Genomic DNA, 15,715 nt, shown 5'->3' with positions numbered 1-15,715 from the left:
GGCTTCTGAGAGTCAGATTAAGTCCTTCCCTTGTGCATCCTCAACTATTAATAAAGGTTCTAGAGAGAGCCATTTCTCCCAAGTGACCTTTACAATCCCGTGTTTGCACAGATGCCTGACTTAAACAGAGCAAACACTGCTATATATGTGTGAGGGACCATCAAAATCCTGCCAGGGTTAACTAGTACAAAGGAACAGACTCTTCATTGCTTCAGGAGCACGTTGCATGTGTGCATTTAGACAGCAAATTGCTTGAACAACAATTAAAAATATGTGGGCAGTGTGTGTGTCTGTGTTTTATGTTTTATAGTGATTGGCACATGTAGTAGTCTTAACTTTCATGTTGTTTGAAGGAGATCTTTATTTTTGCTTTTAAAGACAGACTATTAAAAGCCAGGACTTCTGAAAAGAAGACTCTGTACTTGATGAAAAATATGTTTCCCTTAGGTTTCCTTTCTTTGACAAATAAGTGAAAGTAGTACCCGCAAACCGTGATCCCTTGAAATAATTTTTCTAATTAATTTGCTGTCAGGTTAGCATTATCTTTTTGGGATGCCTTGCTAATATGTGTATGGGTGGAACAACGACTAAGTAACAGAGGGCAGTTTCCAAATTTTTTTTATCTAAATAAGCTTGTGGAGAGTGTGCTGTATGGAAGAATTATCCAATTACTCTGCCACTGACTGAGTGCTGTGAAAAGGCAACTAACCACTCTTCCTTTCCTACTGAAGCATGTAAGATGTTTCACAGTTGCCTCTTCCCTGGCATTTTAATTTATCCTGCCAATTATGACTTAGAAACAGGTAAATAATAGTGCTACTGTAAAGAAAAATATGTGTTCTTGTTGCTTAGCAGTTGCTTTCAACACAGTGAAGATCGGCCTTTGATGAGGAATTGCATGCTTGAAAATGTTTACCACTTATATCAGTTATTCTATTAAAAGTATTAAAATATTTTAAAACCTTCAGCAATCCTAGACACTTTGGTGAGCTAGGAAGCTTGTATGAAAACTCACCCAAGTATACTCAAACTTTTGAAAATTTCCTTATTTGTTCTTGTTCTTCCAAGCAGTTTCATTTTCCTGCCAGTACTACCAGGCCCTTTTCCTTAATCATTCTTTCCCCCTCTCAACTCTGCCTTTGTATTACTGGCCCCATTTCTGAAGAGCTGAAATTACTTGTTACTTAAGGACTACTGATCCTATTGCACAGAATAATCTGTATTGATAGATAAATTGTTGCTTTACACTGTGTTACTGGGACATTACAGAAGTTCAGGAAACGAGATGCCTGTTGACTGTTTTTGCTGGTATATTAGGGGAGCCTCAGTAAACTGGGACTTGCATCTGGTAGCCTCTCCAAGTGTTCTGGTACCCTAGGTGCTCTGTCTACCATTATTTTCTGTTGCTAATGGTAACCTCACAAGTATAGCAAAATTCATTTTTCAGAATTATTGCCAAGGTTATTTTGATAAGCAAGCTTTCGTGCCAGTTAGCTCAAGTCTCTTGAGATGTTCTTGTTCTCACCTCTTCTTGGCTTATCCTAGAGTAAAGCAGCATGTCTTGACAGAATTCCAGTGCTACAAATCAGTAGAGACTATATAGACATTAACTGCATGGTCCTCTGTGTGTGCAGTGTCAGAATTTGGCAGCATGAATCGTGAAGGTAGCTGAAACAGAAAGAGAACTGTTCTACAGCCTTTTTCAGGTAACAGTTAGCTCCCGTTGCCTCCAAGATCTGGAAGATACTTAACAAAAGAAATATCCTGTGTTAATGGTCAGCCTTCAAAATACTCTGAGTACCAAGCAACTACTGTCCTCGACCTCATCTTGGAGAAGCAGGTAGCATTCTGGCTACCCAAAGCAGTGGGTGGCACTTTGTCTTTTCATTCTTTATGCTTTCACAAGGGAGAGTGGAGGCTTGCTTACCCCTCAGTCTCCTTTTCTCATTGCGTTAGCTTAGTTTGTTTTGCATTTCTTTGCTCCATCAACAGCCTTTGCACATCTTCCCACAGTACCTTCTGCAGGCTGTGGGGCTGACATCTCGTTACTAATTTATGAATGTCCAAATAACGAGAACCGCTCCCTTAATGGACACTGCTTCTAACATCTCTGAATTCAGGTAAGGAAAGTACATAGTACGAGGAGCATGCCATTGCACAGCATATTTTATTGCAGAGTGCTTTTAAAAGGTGAGTTTCCCTTTATTCTCCTTGCCATTTTAATAGCTTTCTGAAAAGACATGGAAATATTCTTTCTCTAGTATCGGATGTATTCTCACAAAACCTCTCCAATATCCCATTTTGCTTCCTGGTGAGTTAGAAAGTTAATTTTTTTCTGTTTGGAATTCCAGATTCTAAGCATTGTGTGGATTTTGTTTATCATTCAGCATAGCTTCCAAGCTTCCCTTTGTCTTTCACTAGCTGTCAGTACAGTCGAGACGTAGAGTAACATATCACAGCCTAACACGTCATAATTCCTAAAGCATTAAATGTTCCTGTTCTGCTCCTGTGTGAGCCTCTTGGTTTTAAATAACACTGCATTTCCAGTGTCCTTAGGTTAGGCTCAGGCAGAGTTTTTTGTTGTTTGATTGGGGGTTTTGTACTTTGGGTGGGTTTTTTTTTTGTTTTTAAATAAATCTGAATGATGATTATCATAGTGGCAGGTTAGGCAGAATGCCTGGTAACTCGTCTGTAGTCTCTGCTATAGGGAAGCTGTCTATAGCAAGCCTTTTGCTTGAAGCTGAGGAAGGCATGCTAATGTTTTTGTAAAGTGTTTTGGGATATGTGAGTGAAAAGAACTGGAATGAATAGGAACTGGTGGGGATTTGTTGTGTAATTGATGCCTATACTGTGCAATCAACATCTTGTATGCAGATCAGCGCACTCTCACCGTGGGCTGGCTGGGTATACTCTTTCCTGTCTCCTCCTCCTTTAAAAAGAACTATTGTATTTACATTTAAGGTCACCTACTTTTGACCAGTTAAAAAGATGCTCTGCCACTCCCTGTAGTATTATGCCCTTATTATGAGCATCGAATCTTGTCTTCAACTTTCTTGCTGGGATGTTTTTTTGGGTTTTTTTAGCCTTGCAAGTGTTGGTTTCATGGTGTTTATGTCCAGAAAAAAAAACCTTGGGATTTGTGTTTCTAAATACATATATTGCTGAATTAATTTGAATTAATTTGCATTGTCTTTGCAGGGAAATGCCAGGCTCCCCATCCTTTGGTGTTTCCCCCTGTTTTCTCTCCCTGTGCTAGCTTCTCCAGTGGTGCTTGCTGTGCTGGGGCTGTGCAGTATCTGGCAGTGATTCTGCCCTTTGACCATACACAGATCCCAGGACAGCAAAGCATGCTGCTTCGGCAGGCTTTCAGCTTCGTCTGTGGAACATGCATTCTTGCAGGCTTTGTTCTTGCAGAATATTATTGCTTGCCTTCCCCCCCACTAGACCTTTTCTTCCTGGCCCACCCTGAGCCTTGCGCACATCTCTATCAGAGCCAGCGTTGCTGCCACCCCAGGGGTCTCTCCAGGTGTGCCCGGGGTGTGCTCGGAGGTGCCCAGGAACAATGTCATGGTGTTAGACAGCTCGTTAAAATTTCATGAGAATGTGACACGCTCATCACACAATACGTAGCTCAACAGAATCCAGTTGTCAAAATAATATTGAGCCAATAAGCATGTCATGGGTGGAGCTACTGCAGTATGGGTAAAACTAATTCTGAATGAAGACCTTTTTATTAAACATACTGGGCCTGAATGAATCAAGTTACTTGGCTTGTGACAGGCTAGGGAATTCCTTGGTTTTATTAGTGCACACTGAAAAATCCAGTGTTTTTCTGTTCGGTATGTGAAGCCAAAATGCTATAGGAAAGGGATTGATCGGGAGCTGGCTGTTATGAATTTTTCATGAGCTGGTGTGCGGGGCTGAATGGCTCCGGCGCGCGTCGGTGGGTAGCTGGCAGGCAAGCTGCATCCACACAGAGGCTGCTGACACAGAAACACTTTGGTGCATTTTCAGAGGGAGAGCTGGGCTGATAAAGGGTTTTCTGACAGCCCTGGCTTATCGTCCTTCAATTTATGCTGCTGTTGCTTCAGGCAGCCTTTCCATTTGGAGCCCAGCCTTGTGAATGAGCAGGGTAAGCTCTGCCGATTTATCAGCATTTTTGATCTGCGGCGATGCCTGCGTGATGTGTTTTTCTTACGTTTTCTGAATGGTGAGAGCTCATATAACGTCTAAGCTATGACAGCAAAAGATTCTTCTAGGGAACTTGCTACTCCAGAGTCAGAGATTTACATAAGGACTTTCAAAGAACAAATGCATTTAGAGCTCGAGCTTCCCAAGCTGCCTGGGAACAGACCTACGTCTCCAAAAATTTCTCCTCGCAGTTCACCGAGGAACTCTCCATGCTTTTTCAGAAAGTTGCTTGTGAATAAAAGCATCCGCCAGCGTCGTCGCTTTACGGTGGCACATACATGGTAAGATCTGCTGGGTATCAGTGTGGGTTTACAAAACATTGTGTGGCTGTGGGTTTAACAGGGAAAAATGAGCTGAGATTCATTCACGGTACACTCTGCAAGTGTTAAATGAATAGAGCAGAAGACAGCCAAAGTATGTATAATGCAGTGCCTCGACAATTGTCATTCAGCTTCTGTTCTTTAGAATAAATCCAGCCCATTATTCATCTGTGCCATGGTTAATCTCTGAACAAAGGCAGCAGCCGCTAACTTTCCCAGGCATTACGTTGTCGTAGGTAGAGCACATGAATTCATTTCAAAACCTTTGAGACATGTTTTTTTCTTTGCTTCTGTCAGCTCTGCCTGCAGATGACAGTACGGCGCAGACTGGGTGATTTGGGCAGGGTACTCCTGGAGTTAAATGCTGGAAAGGGCTTCAACTTCCCTGTGAGAGCTTTTAAACAGTTTTTGCTAGCTACAAATTATCTTCTTTCAGCCATTTTTTTCCAAGGAAACTCCAGTTAAGAGTCATCTTTTCCCTCCCTTCAAATTACGAACCCCAAATAGTCAATTTGCATGCCATTACAGTTGATTGTGAGATGCCTCTGACTGTCAGTTATCCTGGCTAAACCGTGCTGTAAACAGTAATCAAAATACGTAATTCAGGAAAATCTGTAAGAATATTTTTTGGTTCATTTTCTAAATTTACTCTGTATGGGTCTTGTACAATCCACCTTTTAAATTCCGAAAGTCTTTATAAATATGCACTAGTTGACTGTGGGAATTAAACCAGAAAACTTTAAGTAACATAAATATTTTTAAACCCTGCTAATGCAGAGCTGTATCCCATTAGTTTCCTATTCCACAGACTAAATCAGAGGAGAGAGGATGAGGCTGTCCCGTTTGTATCTATATGGGCCAGTTGTTTTGGGGTATCTGAAATACCCATCCTTGTCTGTTGTTTTTAAAAATAGAACATTATATTAAAGTGGTTAATTTGAGTAATGCCGAAATAATTCAAAGCTGTATTTACTTCTGAAGTGAATTACTAATTGCTTAGAGTGGATTAGTAGCTCTGACAGTAGTTATGTGCTGTTAAACAGTAAGAAAAATAAGAGGAAAAACTGGCAACTTTCATACCAGGGAATTTTACTGAGTTGAACTGAGATAATTGACTTGTAAATCTTTTTTTAAATAGTTTGAAATGCATTTGAGGTGTAGCAGCATTAAATTAAAATTAGAATTCTAAAATCATGCAGGCTTTCTGCCCCCCCCCCCCCCCGCCTTTTTTGTTTTTTTTAAATTTAATCCAAGCAGTAATAACAGCCACCCAAACTGGTTACATGCTGTAGTGGTTTCAGTATGTTCTTTAGCTTCCTCTAGCATTTTAATTGATTGTAGTCAATAGTCTTTCGGTTTATACACATTAATTCCCTCGAACATCTGTCATATTTCTCAGCATTGAAGCAGTGGGTTACTGCTCATCTTACCCCCACTAGTGTATTTCAAGAAATGTGTGCTATGGAAAGACGGTACTGCTGGGAATTAGTAGAGCAGAATGTGGTCAGGGTTATCTGCATTGTTGGTGAAAAAAAATTTTATATATATATGCACACACACATACACACATATAGATGTAACTAACAATCAGCTTATAAAGGAGGTGGGATTACTCTAGGTTGATTTTTTTTAATGGAAAGATGGAAGGTTCCCATACTCTTAATTTTTTTAAGTTCTTAGTATCAGGTGGTTATGAACTGCACGTAAGTGTTTTAGCCTTAGATAAGATGTAAGCTATTGTAGAAATGAAGAAAATCACCCTTAGAAAGAAAGGTTTCAAGAATGCTTGCTTGTGAGTACATATTTAACGCAGTCAAAACATATAGCAAACACAGACATATTTTCAATTTGCTCTAGCATGTCATAAAACAGGAGGGAATTTAAATTGAGTGTGATAGAACATTTCATTAGAATGTCTGTACAGCTGTTGTATGCGTGTTGCAGACAGTGTACATTCAGCTACGTAACTGAATTTGCTTATTAGTTGTAAATTTGTTATGCAGGGCATGAAAACATCATCACCTGTGCTAAGCAAAAATGCCACTTACGTAAGGTGCTCTTCTGTGTTGAGCTGGAAGTTAGTATCTGGGTAGCAAAGGAATTACTTCAGGAGTAAATGTACAAGAAATATCAACTACACAGTAATAGTAAGCAAGGAAATTGATTCATGCTGTTGGATATCATATAATTTATATCTTTCATAGCCTCATAAACAGTAAAAACCCTCAGTTTGGGGGCTAGTGGCGTGGTAAAGGATCATCTTTCACCACCTTTGTCATTGTTGCTAATGTTATTACTTGATGAATCTTCTGTTCCCTCTTCTATGCCCCTTATTTTCAATTTTCTGTCTTCCCTTGCTCTTTTCCCTTCCTTTTCAACTAATTGCCTTTTCTAGGCATTTTCCTTCTTTTATAACTGAATACGTTGCAACTTTTCTCGTGATTATGCTGATGAAATCTCTGTCATCACCAGTCTTCTCTGATATCCAGTCATCAGATCTTATCCAGAAAGAAAAAGGAAAACAAAATTTCAGTTTGGTTTTTTTTGTTGGTTTTTTTTTTTTTAAATAAGCCCATGATTCAAATGCTTCTGTGCTCTGAATCTTTCTTTTCCTTGGGATCCAGTTCTCATGACAGGACATGACCGACTTGTCAACAGAATTGCCTTTAAATACCTGTGAAGCTGATTCCTTCCTGCTCCAAACCCCTGAAACAGTTTACCGTGGCTGCTGTTGCTGTGTCCAGTCTTCAAATGCCTCACTCATATAAAATAACAGTACAAAAACTCTTAAACCTTTGGTCTTTTCCTTCTACCAGAATCCACAAGTCTCACTCTTCTTTTCTTGCGACTATCATTTTTGTCCTGGAGATCCTGAAAGCCCACGTGCTATTTCTTCCTTTCTGATAGTCCGTTTGTATCACTTGCCTTTGGGGGGTGGGGGTGTGTGAGGAAAGGAGCAGGCAGTAGCTAGCTGACACGACTTGATACCTGTTAGCAACCATCCCGTGCTGAACTTGCACGCACACCTGGTTGCAGCGTTTCCTCTGCAGTCACTGGAGGGAGGTCAGCACCTCTGCAAGACAAGGATGGATGCTTTGTCCACAGTGCTTGCTCGTGTGAGCCACTGCTACCGCAGGAACAGCTCGTTCCCTCTCCATTGCTCATGTCTGTTCTCCCTTGCCCAGGCCTTAGCCTGAGGACTTTCAAAGCAAGAGCTGTAAAAATAACTTTCATTCTCTACAGGTCTGCCATCTCAATCTTGTCAAGTAATACGGTTAATGTCATTGGGATTACACCCAAAGGACGGTCCTTCTCAGCAACGTCTTGGAAGATCCTGAATGTCTTGTGAAAGAAAGTAGATATTTTCTAAGTGCACTCTGCTGCCTATAATACAGTTTTATTTACCTTGCAGTATTTATCTTCAAGATTAGAAGTAGTTCCTCAGTAATATTTATACAACCTAGATCACTTAATCAGTTTCTTAATATATAGACAGTCATTTGCTATGCTGTGTGATGAGCACTGGCTTTTTAATGAAGTGATTTCTAGAATATGTTTATTGCCTCTTCTTAACTAAGACTTGTGGGTTTTTTTCAAATTAGTTCATGTTTAGTTTTCCTCATTTTAGTGGCTTTAAGGTTGTTTTTTTTCTTTATACCCATTATTTAGTTTATAAAGAAAACACAGGATGGAACAGAAATAGTATGCTAGGAAATTTTGCTCTGTTTTTTCTTTTGATTGTGTTTCAATGAAATTGAAATACAGACATGCATTTGCTTTTTAAAATATAATGTAAAATGTAAATCGTATGCTAACCTTAATTTTTTGAAAACATCATCTGTTTTCATTACACAGTAATCTTCAGTGGTGGAGTTTAGTCTGTTAAATAGTGTGGCATAATCTAGTCAGAGGGGTAGCATTTGAGGGTTTTCCCAAGCCTGGTGAATAACAACTGGTCGGTTTAATTACTTGAAGCTGCAAAATGTACTATAGGCAAATCAAAGCTATCAAAAGATGTCACATTTTGTTTTGCTCTCTGGTGATTGTTCTTCTAGACTCAAATAAGAAAGCCTTACCTAGTGGCAGCCCACACTTGGATCAGCACTTCAGAAAATTCAGGTTTTGGAGACTGTCTGTATACTTGAAATTGCTGAGGATAACAGGTGTTTATAAGATCCATCAACTTCGCCAGTGCTTTGGTCATGTTGCGGTGCTGTGTACAAGTCACAGGGCAGCACGCGCGTGGTGGAGTGGAGCTCCTGGTGGGATCTCGCCCCTGTTGGTGTCCCCTTCAGCACCAAGCCCTACCGTGTCCACCTGCGGTGAGGTGGCCTCTGCCCTGTGCTGCCAGCCCATGCACCAGGGCCCCTGGTCTGAGCTCTCCTGGCCAGCTTCATCCAAGACTTGGGCTAGAGGAATTGACTTTTGCTTTTGAGACAAAGCTAGTGCCTCTCACCATAGCCTGTCTTGCTGAAAGTACTGTATGGTATGCTTTTGGACCTGTTTCAACTTTGCTATATATATAGCAGGGTGCATTTCCATAGTTCCAGCACTGACTAACACACTTGCCTTTACTTCAATGAGCTGATCTGTTTGTGTTTCTCACTGACTGTTGATGTGATTTCAAGCTTGGTTTTTTTCCCTCATTATTTTCATTTTGGAGAAATAGGATGATTCTCTTTCTGTCTGGAGTTTCTCTTTCGAACTGGGACTGGTGTTGGACACACTGTGTTGCTCAGTTATCTACTGAAAGTCCTAGGAGAAACAAACTGAATTGAATAGGGAAAAGGATGGGGAAAAACCAGAAGGTTCCTCTCTTTTTCTGTGCTGAATATGTTCTCCCATCTGTCCTGAGGAGCATTCCTGAGTGCTAGCAGCAAGTGGCAGGAAGGATTCCAAAGGACATGAAGGTGAGGAGGAAAGAGCTCTTCAGACAACAGAAGTAAGCACACACAACAAATACTGAACCCAGCTGTGTGATCTTCACATCTGTTTTGACTGTATATATTGCCTTTAAACCTCGTCTACAAAAGTAGAGGACAGAAAGGAGAAACTTTTATCATCCCCCAGCCACTTAGGTGGGAAAACATGGTCTTAAAATATTCACCAGCTGTTAAAGATTCAAGCAAAGTACAACAGATTATTATATTAATGATAATTTAATTTTGATAGATTCAGCCATTTCTCTGGGGTGGGGAGAGAGAATGAGAGCGGATACCTTCTCAGAGAAATAAACACTTTCTGGAATTTGTAATACCTTTAAGTTTTAACTGTTTGCAGTGTGCTGATCTATGAGGAATGCAGATTCTGAGAGGTTTCATGATTTACTGTGGCAGCGGAGACCTGCCTAGAGAATCCGTGACTTCCAACTCTCATACACAGGCTTACCAATCAAGTTAATGTTTTCTGTGCCAAAATGGTTTCCTTCGGAAGCTTTACTGTTGAATTTAGCTTTGCTGAAAGCTATGTTGATGTATGAAACTTGCCATTGTGATAGCATCTATGGATTTGTGCTGTGTGTTTCTAGGAGGTACGGTTTGCTGCTTACGTGCTCGAGTTGGTTGCCAGGACAGACTGATAAACCACAAATGTGTCTGCCACATAATTTATGCAGTGTAGATTAGCTTCACTGCAGATCTATACATTCTGTAGTCCATCGTTCGGTTGTTTTTATCTTTTTCACCTTTTTTTCCTTCTGAATAATGACAGCTAGCTTTCCTCAATGTTCCCCCTGTTTTACTTCTATTACTTGGGATTGCCTTAAGAGAACATCACACGGGTTCCACAATGCATGCTTCTCTGCATGGGGTGAGTTTGGAGGTAGTTTTGACAAGTCAAGTTTGTAGGTTCTTCTGTAATGATCATGGTATGGGCATTCTGCAATACTCAAAAAAATCAGTTGAGGTTAAAAGATGGACAGTGTTCTTGTCAGAAGTGAATTAAAGCAGTGCCACAGAAAATGCTTGGCTGATGCTGCGATGGCTGGATTTGCAAATAGAAGTAGAAAGAAGAGAGCGGATTTGGGAAGCTGCAATGTGAAAATTGCAGTTGCTCTCAATTTCCTACTGGACTACATGAGTGGGTATGGTATACAAAATGTAAATAATAAACGTGAACTCTGCTCATGGGATGCTATGAATTAATAGGCAGCATTGCTTGACACACACGAGTGCCTGTCTCAGCACAATATAAAGCTCTAACTGATAATAAATAATAGACATTTATTAATGTACTGAAATAGTGACACAAGCATAATGCTGAAGTAAAACAAGAAGAGTGGTGCAACAGCAGCTGATAGTGTTTTGGGGTAAAAGATTGCCATAGCTACCCATAGGAAAATTATTAATATGAAATAAGGTTTTATTTTCCAAGAAACACATCCATGGAGTCAATCTCTTCTAACAGATAAACTTCTACCACTGGGAAGCACTGGAAGAAAACTTAAGTTTTTAAGTTTCTCAGGTGGTTGTTTTTTTTTGTTCTCTCAGCACTACAAATAGGTATTGCTGAGGGGCAGAGTAGATATTAAATAATATAAGACTCTGAAGAAATGGCAATGATTAGCTGATTTATTTTCTTCTGATGGTAAAATAACCCTAATTTTTTTGTGTTGGACAAAATGCTTGATTGATCTACTGTTGTCTCCTGATAAATGTAGACCTTCCTTGTGGTGTGGTATACTACAATATACTCACATTTTCCACGTGGCTAAAATGATGGCATTCAAGTAAGAATCAGGTTTGACCCAGATTGCTTTGAGTTTTGACTATTTCCAGTAAAATGATTGACAAAAGTGTAAGAAGAACTTGGAGTAAAGGGGCTGACAAGAGTATGGAGATACAAATCGGCCTTTAAATGAGAGGAGGAGGGAGGAAAGACCTGCAGGTAGGAGGAGGGGACAGTGCTGAGGGACTGAAAATGTACAGTGTGAGGTATTTTTGATGTTGCAAGCAACATCACAGTAGGAAAAAGAACTGTTTCGAAACTTCCCAGTGGTGCAGACAGACTTCTGTTGTTTCGGAGATGGGGCCCTGTCACAAACAGAGCTGAGATGGGTGGCCAGGGTGAGACAAGCGGGTTACAACTGGGCTGACCGACCCTGCTGCCAGGCATACCCACCAGCCTCTATCTCAGCAGCTTCCCTCTCTGCAGCAGCAGCTGCCAGCTGGCTTTGCTGTCGTTGGCAGAGAAAGCACTGGGGACATGGATTATTTTTGTTGTTGTTGTTGCCATAATAATCTGCTACATTAAGAAGCTGCCTACTTTGCTACTGTCTAGAACTTGTTTGGACTAGAAAAGCAGAGCTCTTGTGGGTAGAATTAGGATGCCTGCACTCATTAGAACGGAATTTACCTTTCTGTGTTCAATGTAACATTGTGTAAAGGCCTTCTGCATTTTTTTTTTTAAGCCAGCAAGTTGCATTTCATCATGATAGAGCAATTTAATGCAGCTTTCTCCGCAACAAATTTAAATGTTATGAAGGGAAAACATCTGCATGGCAGTTAATGGAATTAAATGGGAACCATTTTATCAATTTGCCCTGAATCAATTTGTACTCATGTGGAGAGTTTTTGTTGCACTTCCAATAGCTCCATGTGTCCAGCATTATGTAGTCAGTTACTGCTAGGATGATGATTTTTCATTGTGCCATTGTGTACAGTGTACGATGCATCATAATGCAGACCTCAGAAAAGGACTCTTATTCTGAATGAAAATGTACTGCAGGTAGATTCTTACATATACATATACGGAATAATTTCCATTTCGTTGCATATTTTATCTTGGTACAGTAACTTCTTGGATTCCTGTTTCATTGATTTCTGACGTAGCTAGCTGTATAGACATTGGCATGGAAAAGCAAGCGTGTTGTACCACCTGAAAGGAAACATAAGGAGGCATTAATCTCATTTTATCAGTAAAAGAAAACAAAAGTCAATTAATTTTTCTCTCAGCTCAAGCAGTTTTTGCACTGATACAGGTTGACAAAGTGCAAACACAACAAAAATGTTTAAGACATTGCCTCCTTTAATGATATTAGCATGTAGTTCTTACCATAATAACAAAGTACCGTATGTTCTTAAAATGTGCAGAATATAGGTCGTAAATTAACAGTTGCTTGCTGCCTTTTCAATATCTAAAGAACCATATAAAGAGCTATCTGAAGATTAGAGACATTTTGTGCTGCTGCGTCATTTCAAAAAGCTTTAGTGAACCCTGCTGACATTTTACATATGCAGGTAATAATTGCATAGTGATGGACAACTTCATTAGGTTAGACGGAAAGTTTTCTTTCATAACAATAATGCAAAATTAGCTCTTCCAGTTTTATTGGATTCATTATTACTAAGGTAATTGGAGAGTCTGAACCTCTACTGAGCTGAGTGGATTCTGGAGCTCGTGACACAGAAATGAGGTCTAAGGGAACGTGGTATGTTAGGAAAGCATTCAGTCCTTGTAGGTTTGAGGGTATTTTCAGATCTCTTTCTTTAAAAGGCATACTAAGTCAAATTATGTATTATTACTTGCAGTTAAGGTTTATCACAGACCTAATCATCCATTTATGAGTGAAGTTTGTTTGTTGGGTGCTATGTACTGCAGTGTTTCTCTTTTTTAAGCAGGGAAGACAAGATGGAGGGGGAAAAAGAAGAGTTACCAAAATGAACAAGTTAAAAACATCCTATCCTATATTGCTTAGATAAGCTCTTGCTTGTCTGGGGATTATTTTATTTTGTATTTTTTCTATGGGGGATGGGGAAAGAATGAAAAACAATCAAATATAACACATGGAAACTCAAGAGATTGGCAAGGAACGCAGAGCCAAGGCAAAGAAGAGAATGGGGGGAGAGGAAGAAGGGCCGGACAGCCCACTGATCCTGTGGGAAACCGTTTCCGGATGACTCTGCATCGATTCCAATTGGCACAATCACTGTCACTAGCATGTCAGGCTGTCCTTAGGCAGTTGCAGCTCTGAGAGCCAACTGCTGGGACTGAAGACCAACACTGTTGGAAGAGGCAAGTCTGAAGCCCTGAGCCAGAGGAGTTCTCAGCCTTCCACATCTGACCATCACCTCTGAAAGTCCCTTTGGATTCAGGCTTTCGAGGAAATTTTGTCTGTTTCTCTCAGGTGAGGACCTGAGGTTAGTAACCTACACACTTACTGCCTCCAGGGTCTTTGCATCTGCAAGCGGTTGTGAACAGCTATTGAATACGCTGCCAGCCTCAAGGTGGCTTGTAATACAGCCATCTACTTTTCAGTTAGACTTCAGTGCCAGCTTTCAAATCTTTAATAAACCATTCTTAAGAGATTTGAATGTGTATTTCCCAGACTTGCAAACCATATATGCAGACTGTTACTGTTTAAATGTTGCAGAAAGCAACGTGGGGACTAATTTACCTAGCTAGGAAAGTAAAATCAAGTAAATCCAGGTCCTGGCGCTATTCATACAGTGTTGTAAAACTCCTGGGAAGATAAACAGTGTTCACAGCATGAGTAACTTCTGTTCTTAGCCTGAATTTATCTTCAAAAACTAGAATTTTATCTTGAAAAATCAAGTTCCCATGAATTTTCATAGCAATAGCATTTGCTTTGAAGAAGCTTAGGTAGTATACCCTGGCAGAGGTATTTAAGACATACAAGCCCATGTTGTTGAGAAGCTATGCTGGAGAGCTTTATATGAGCATCTGCTCCTGGTGGCACTGTGCTGTAGCTCTCCTTAGGCGTTCTGTCCAGCATTTGAAATTCCTTCTCTGCCCAATTGTGTAGATGTATTTTATAATACCAGTGTTTTCCTGTGAATACGCTAAAAACACAGAGTAGGTAATAAAAATTTTCTGACTTAAGATATCTCTGTCTACATTGGCATCTCTTCTTGTAGCTTCTGAGAACCTCAGAGAGTGGGTTTTATTCATTTGTGCATATACGTTGCTATGGAATTCCCTCACCTCCTAACCTCTTGTGTTCCTGTTTCTACCAAAGACTTACACTGCAGCTTTCACAGAAACAGAAGTAGCGATATAATGACCGTCAGTATGAGTAGGCTGAGTTTAAGCAGCGTTTCCTCTGTCATAAAATCAAGCTGTTCTTATGCACCACTGATGGAGACACCTCTCTGCTGATGGATAAATGGCATGGCACTCAGTGTGAGATTTGCATGGTTGCTATTATGGCTAAGTGATTGGGAGTCCCACTGTAGGAGTTCATACACAAGTGTGTGATCTGTTGAGGATCTAATTTCCTGTACATTAACACATGAGTGCTCATTTAAGGGGTTCTCAGCCCATTTGCCTTATTCTGCCCCATCTCAAGCTTAAGTTAGATGGGTAGGAAATTGGGATATTTGTATGAAAACCAGATGAGGCAGGTATTCCTAGGGAGGCTCATTTTCCGTAAGCATTCTGTTATTACACTGTGAAAGTGCTCGTGATTGTATACAAGGGCTTGATTTCCTGAGGGCTGTCGCCACTGCAGAGCTCCCAGCATCCTTCTTGTGCATCCTTTATGGTATGCAGTGCCTAAGGGAGCTGTGTCTTTGCTGTGTCCCAGCCATTAGACTGGGCTGGGGCTACCTGGAAGCTGTGCCCCTCCAGCCGTGCTGCCTTCACCCGTTGTTACTACTGTGGTAATTTACTTTGTGATCATCTATTTGGCTCTGTCCTTATGCCAGTTGCCTGAGTTATGGGTGTTTGGGGTGGGATGGAGTCACGATCACGGAGTATTGCAGCTGGGAAATGTGTGCTTGCCAGTTTGAAGCAGAACACTTTGGGTTACCCTGTTGCGTGGGTGGACTGCAGTGACGAACTGCGTTTGCTCTTGGCTATCACAGTAAGTGGATTCTGTGATTTCTGCATTTAAGTATGTCTTTAGTGGTTGACTTAAGCAGGAAAGTGTTCAAAGTAAGTCGTAATTATACACATCTCTTAACTATGATTAATGTAAATTAATGATGGCAAGCCACAGCCACCCTTAACTTCTGAGATCGGAGTATTAGTCTGTTTTCCAAAGCTCTCTCTTCCCCTTGAGGTGACGTGTCCTTTGAAATATAGTCAAGGTCTGTATTGTCAGACTGGATCCCCTTAAACTATTCTGTTGAGCTGCTGGAGGTCAGCGGTGGAACTGAGAACAAATGGCTCTTGCTTTGTCCCTCCAGTGTTTGTTGATTGAGCTGCCTCCAGCCGGTGTTGGGCTTGTTGATTGCTTTTCCAGC

The 15,715-nt window shown here is 40.6% G+C and overlaps 1 protein-coding gene across 2 annotated transcripts in view; it reads left to right on the top strand.

The window, feature by feature from the left end:
• Positions 1–15,715, top strand: part of PDE4B (phosphodiesterase 4B) — a 216,464-nt gene that overhangs the window by 43,733 nt on the left and 157,016 nt on the right. Inside the window, exon 1 of one of the 2 annotated variants that reach the window (XM_056355649.1) lies at positions 4,113–4,472. The exons of the other annotated variant lie outside the window; for it this stretch is intronic. Within the exon in view, the coding sequence (XP_056211624.1) occupies positions 4,237–4,472 (236 nt within the window). The 5' untranslated portion in view covers positions 4,113–4,236. Of the gene's footprint in view, positions 1–4,112; positions 4,473–15,715 lie in introns of those variants that run through there. 2 annotated transcript variants of the gene reach the window in all.

This window comes from Falco biarmicus, chromosome 11 (assembly GCF_023638135.1).
Source record: "Falco biarmicus isolate bFalBia1 chromosome 11, bFalBia1.pri, whole genome shotgun sequence".
NCBI classification, from domain to species: Eukaryota; Metazoa; Chordata; class Aves; order Falconiformes; family Falconidae; genus Falco; species Falco biarmicus.
This window is presented reverse-complemented; position numbering and strand designations above follow the sequence as displayed.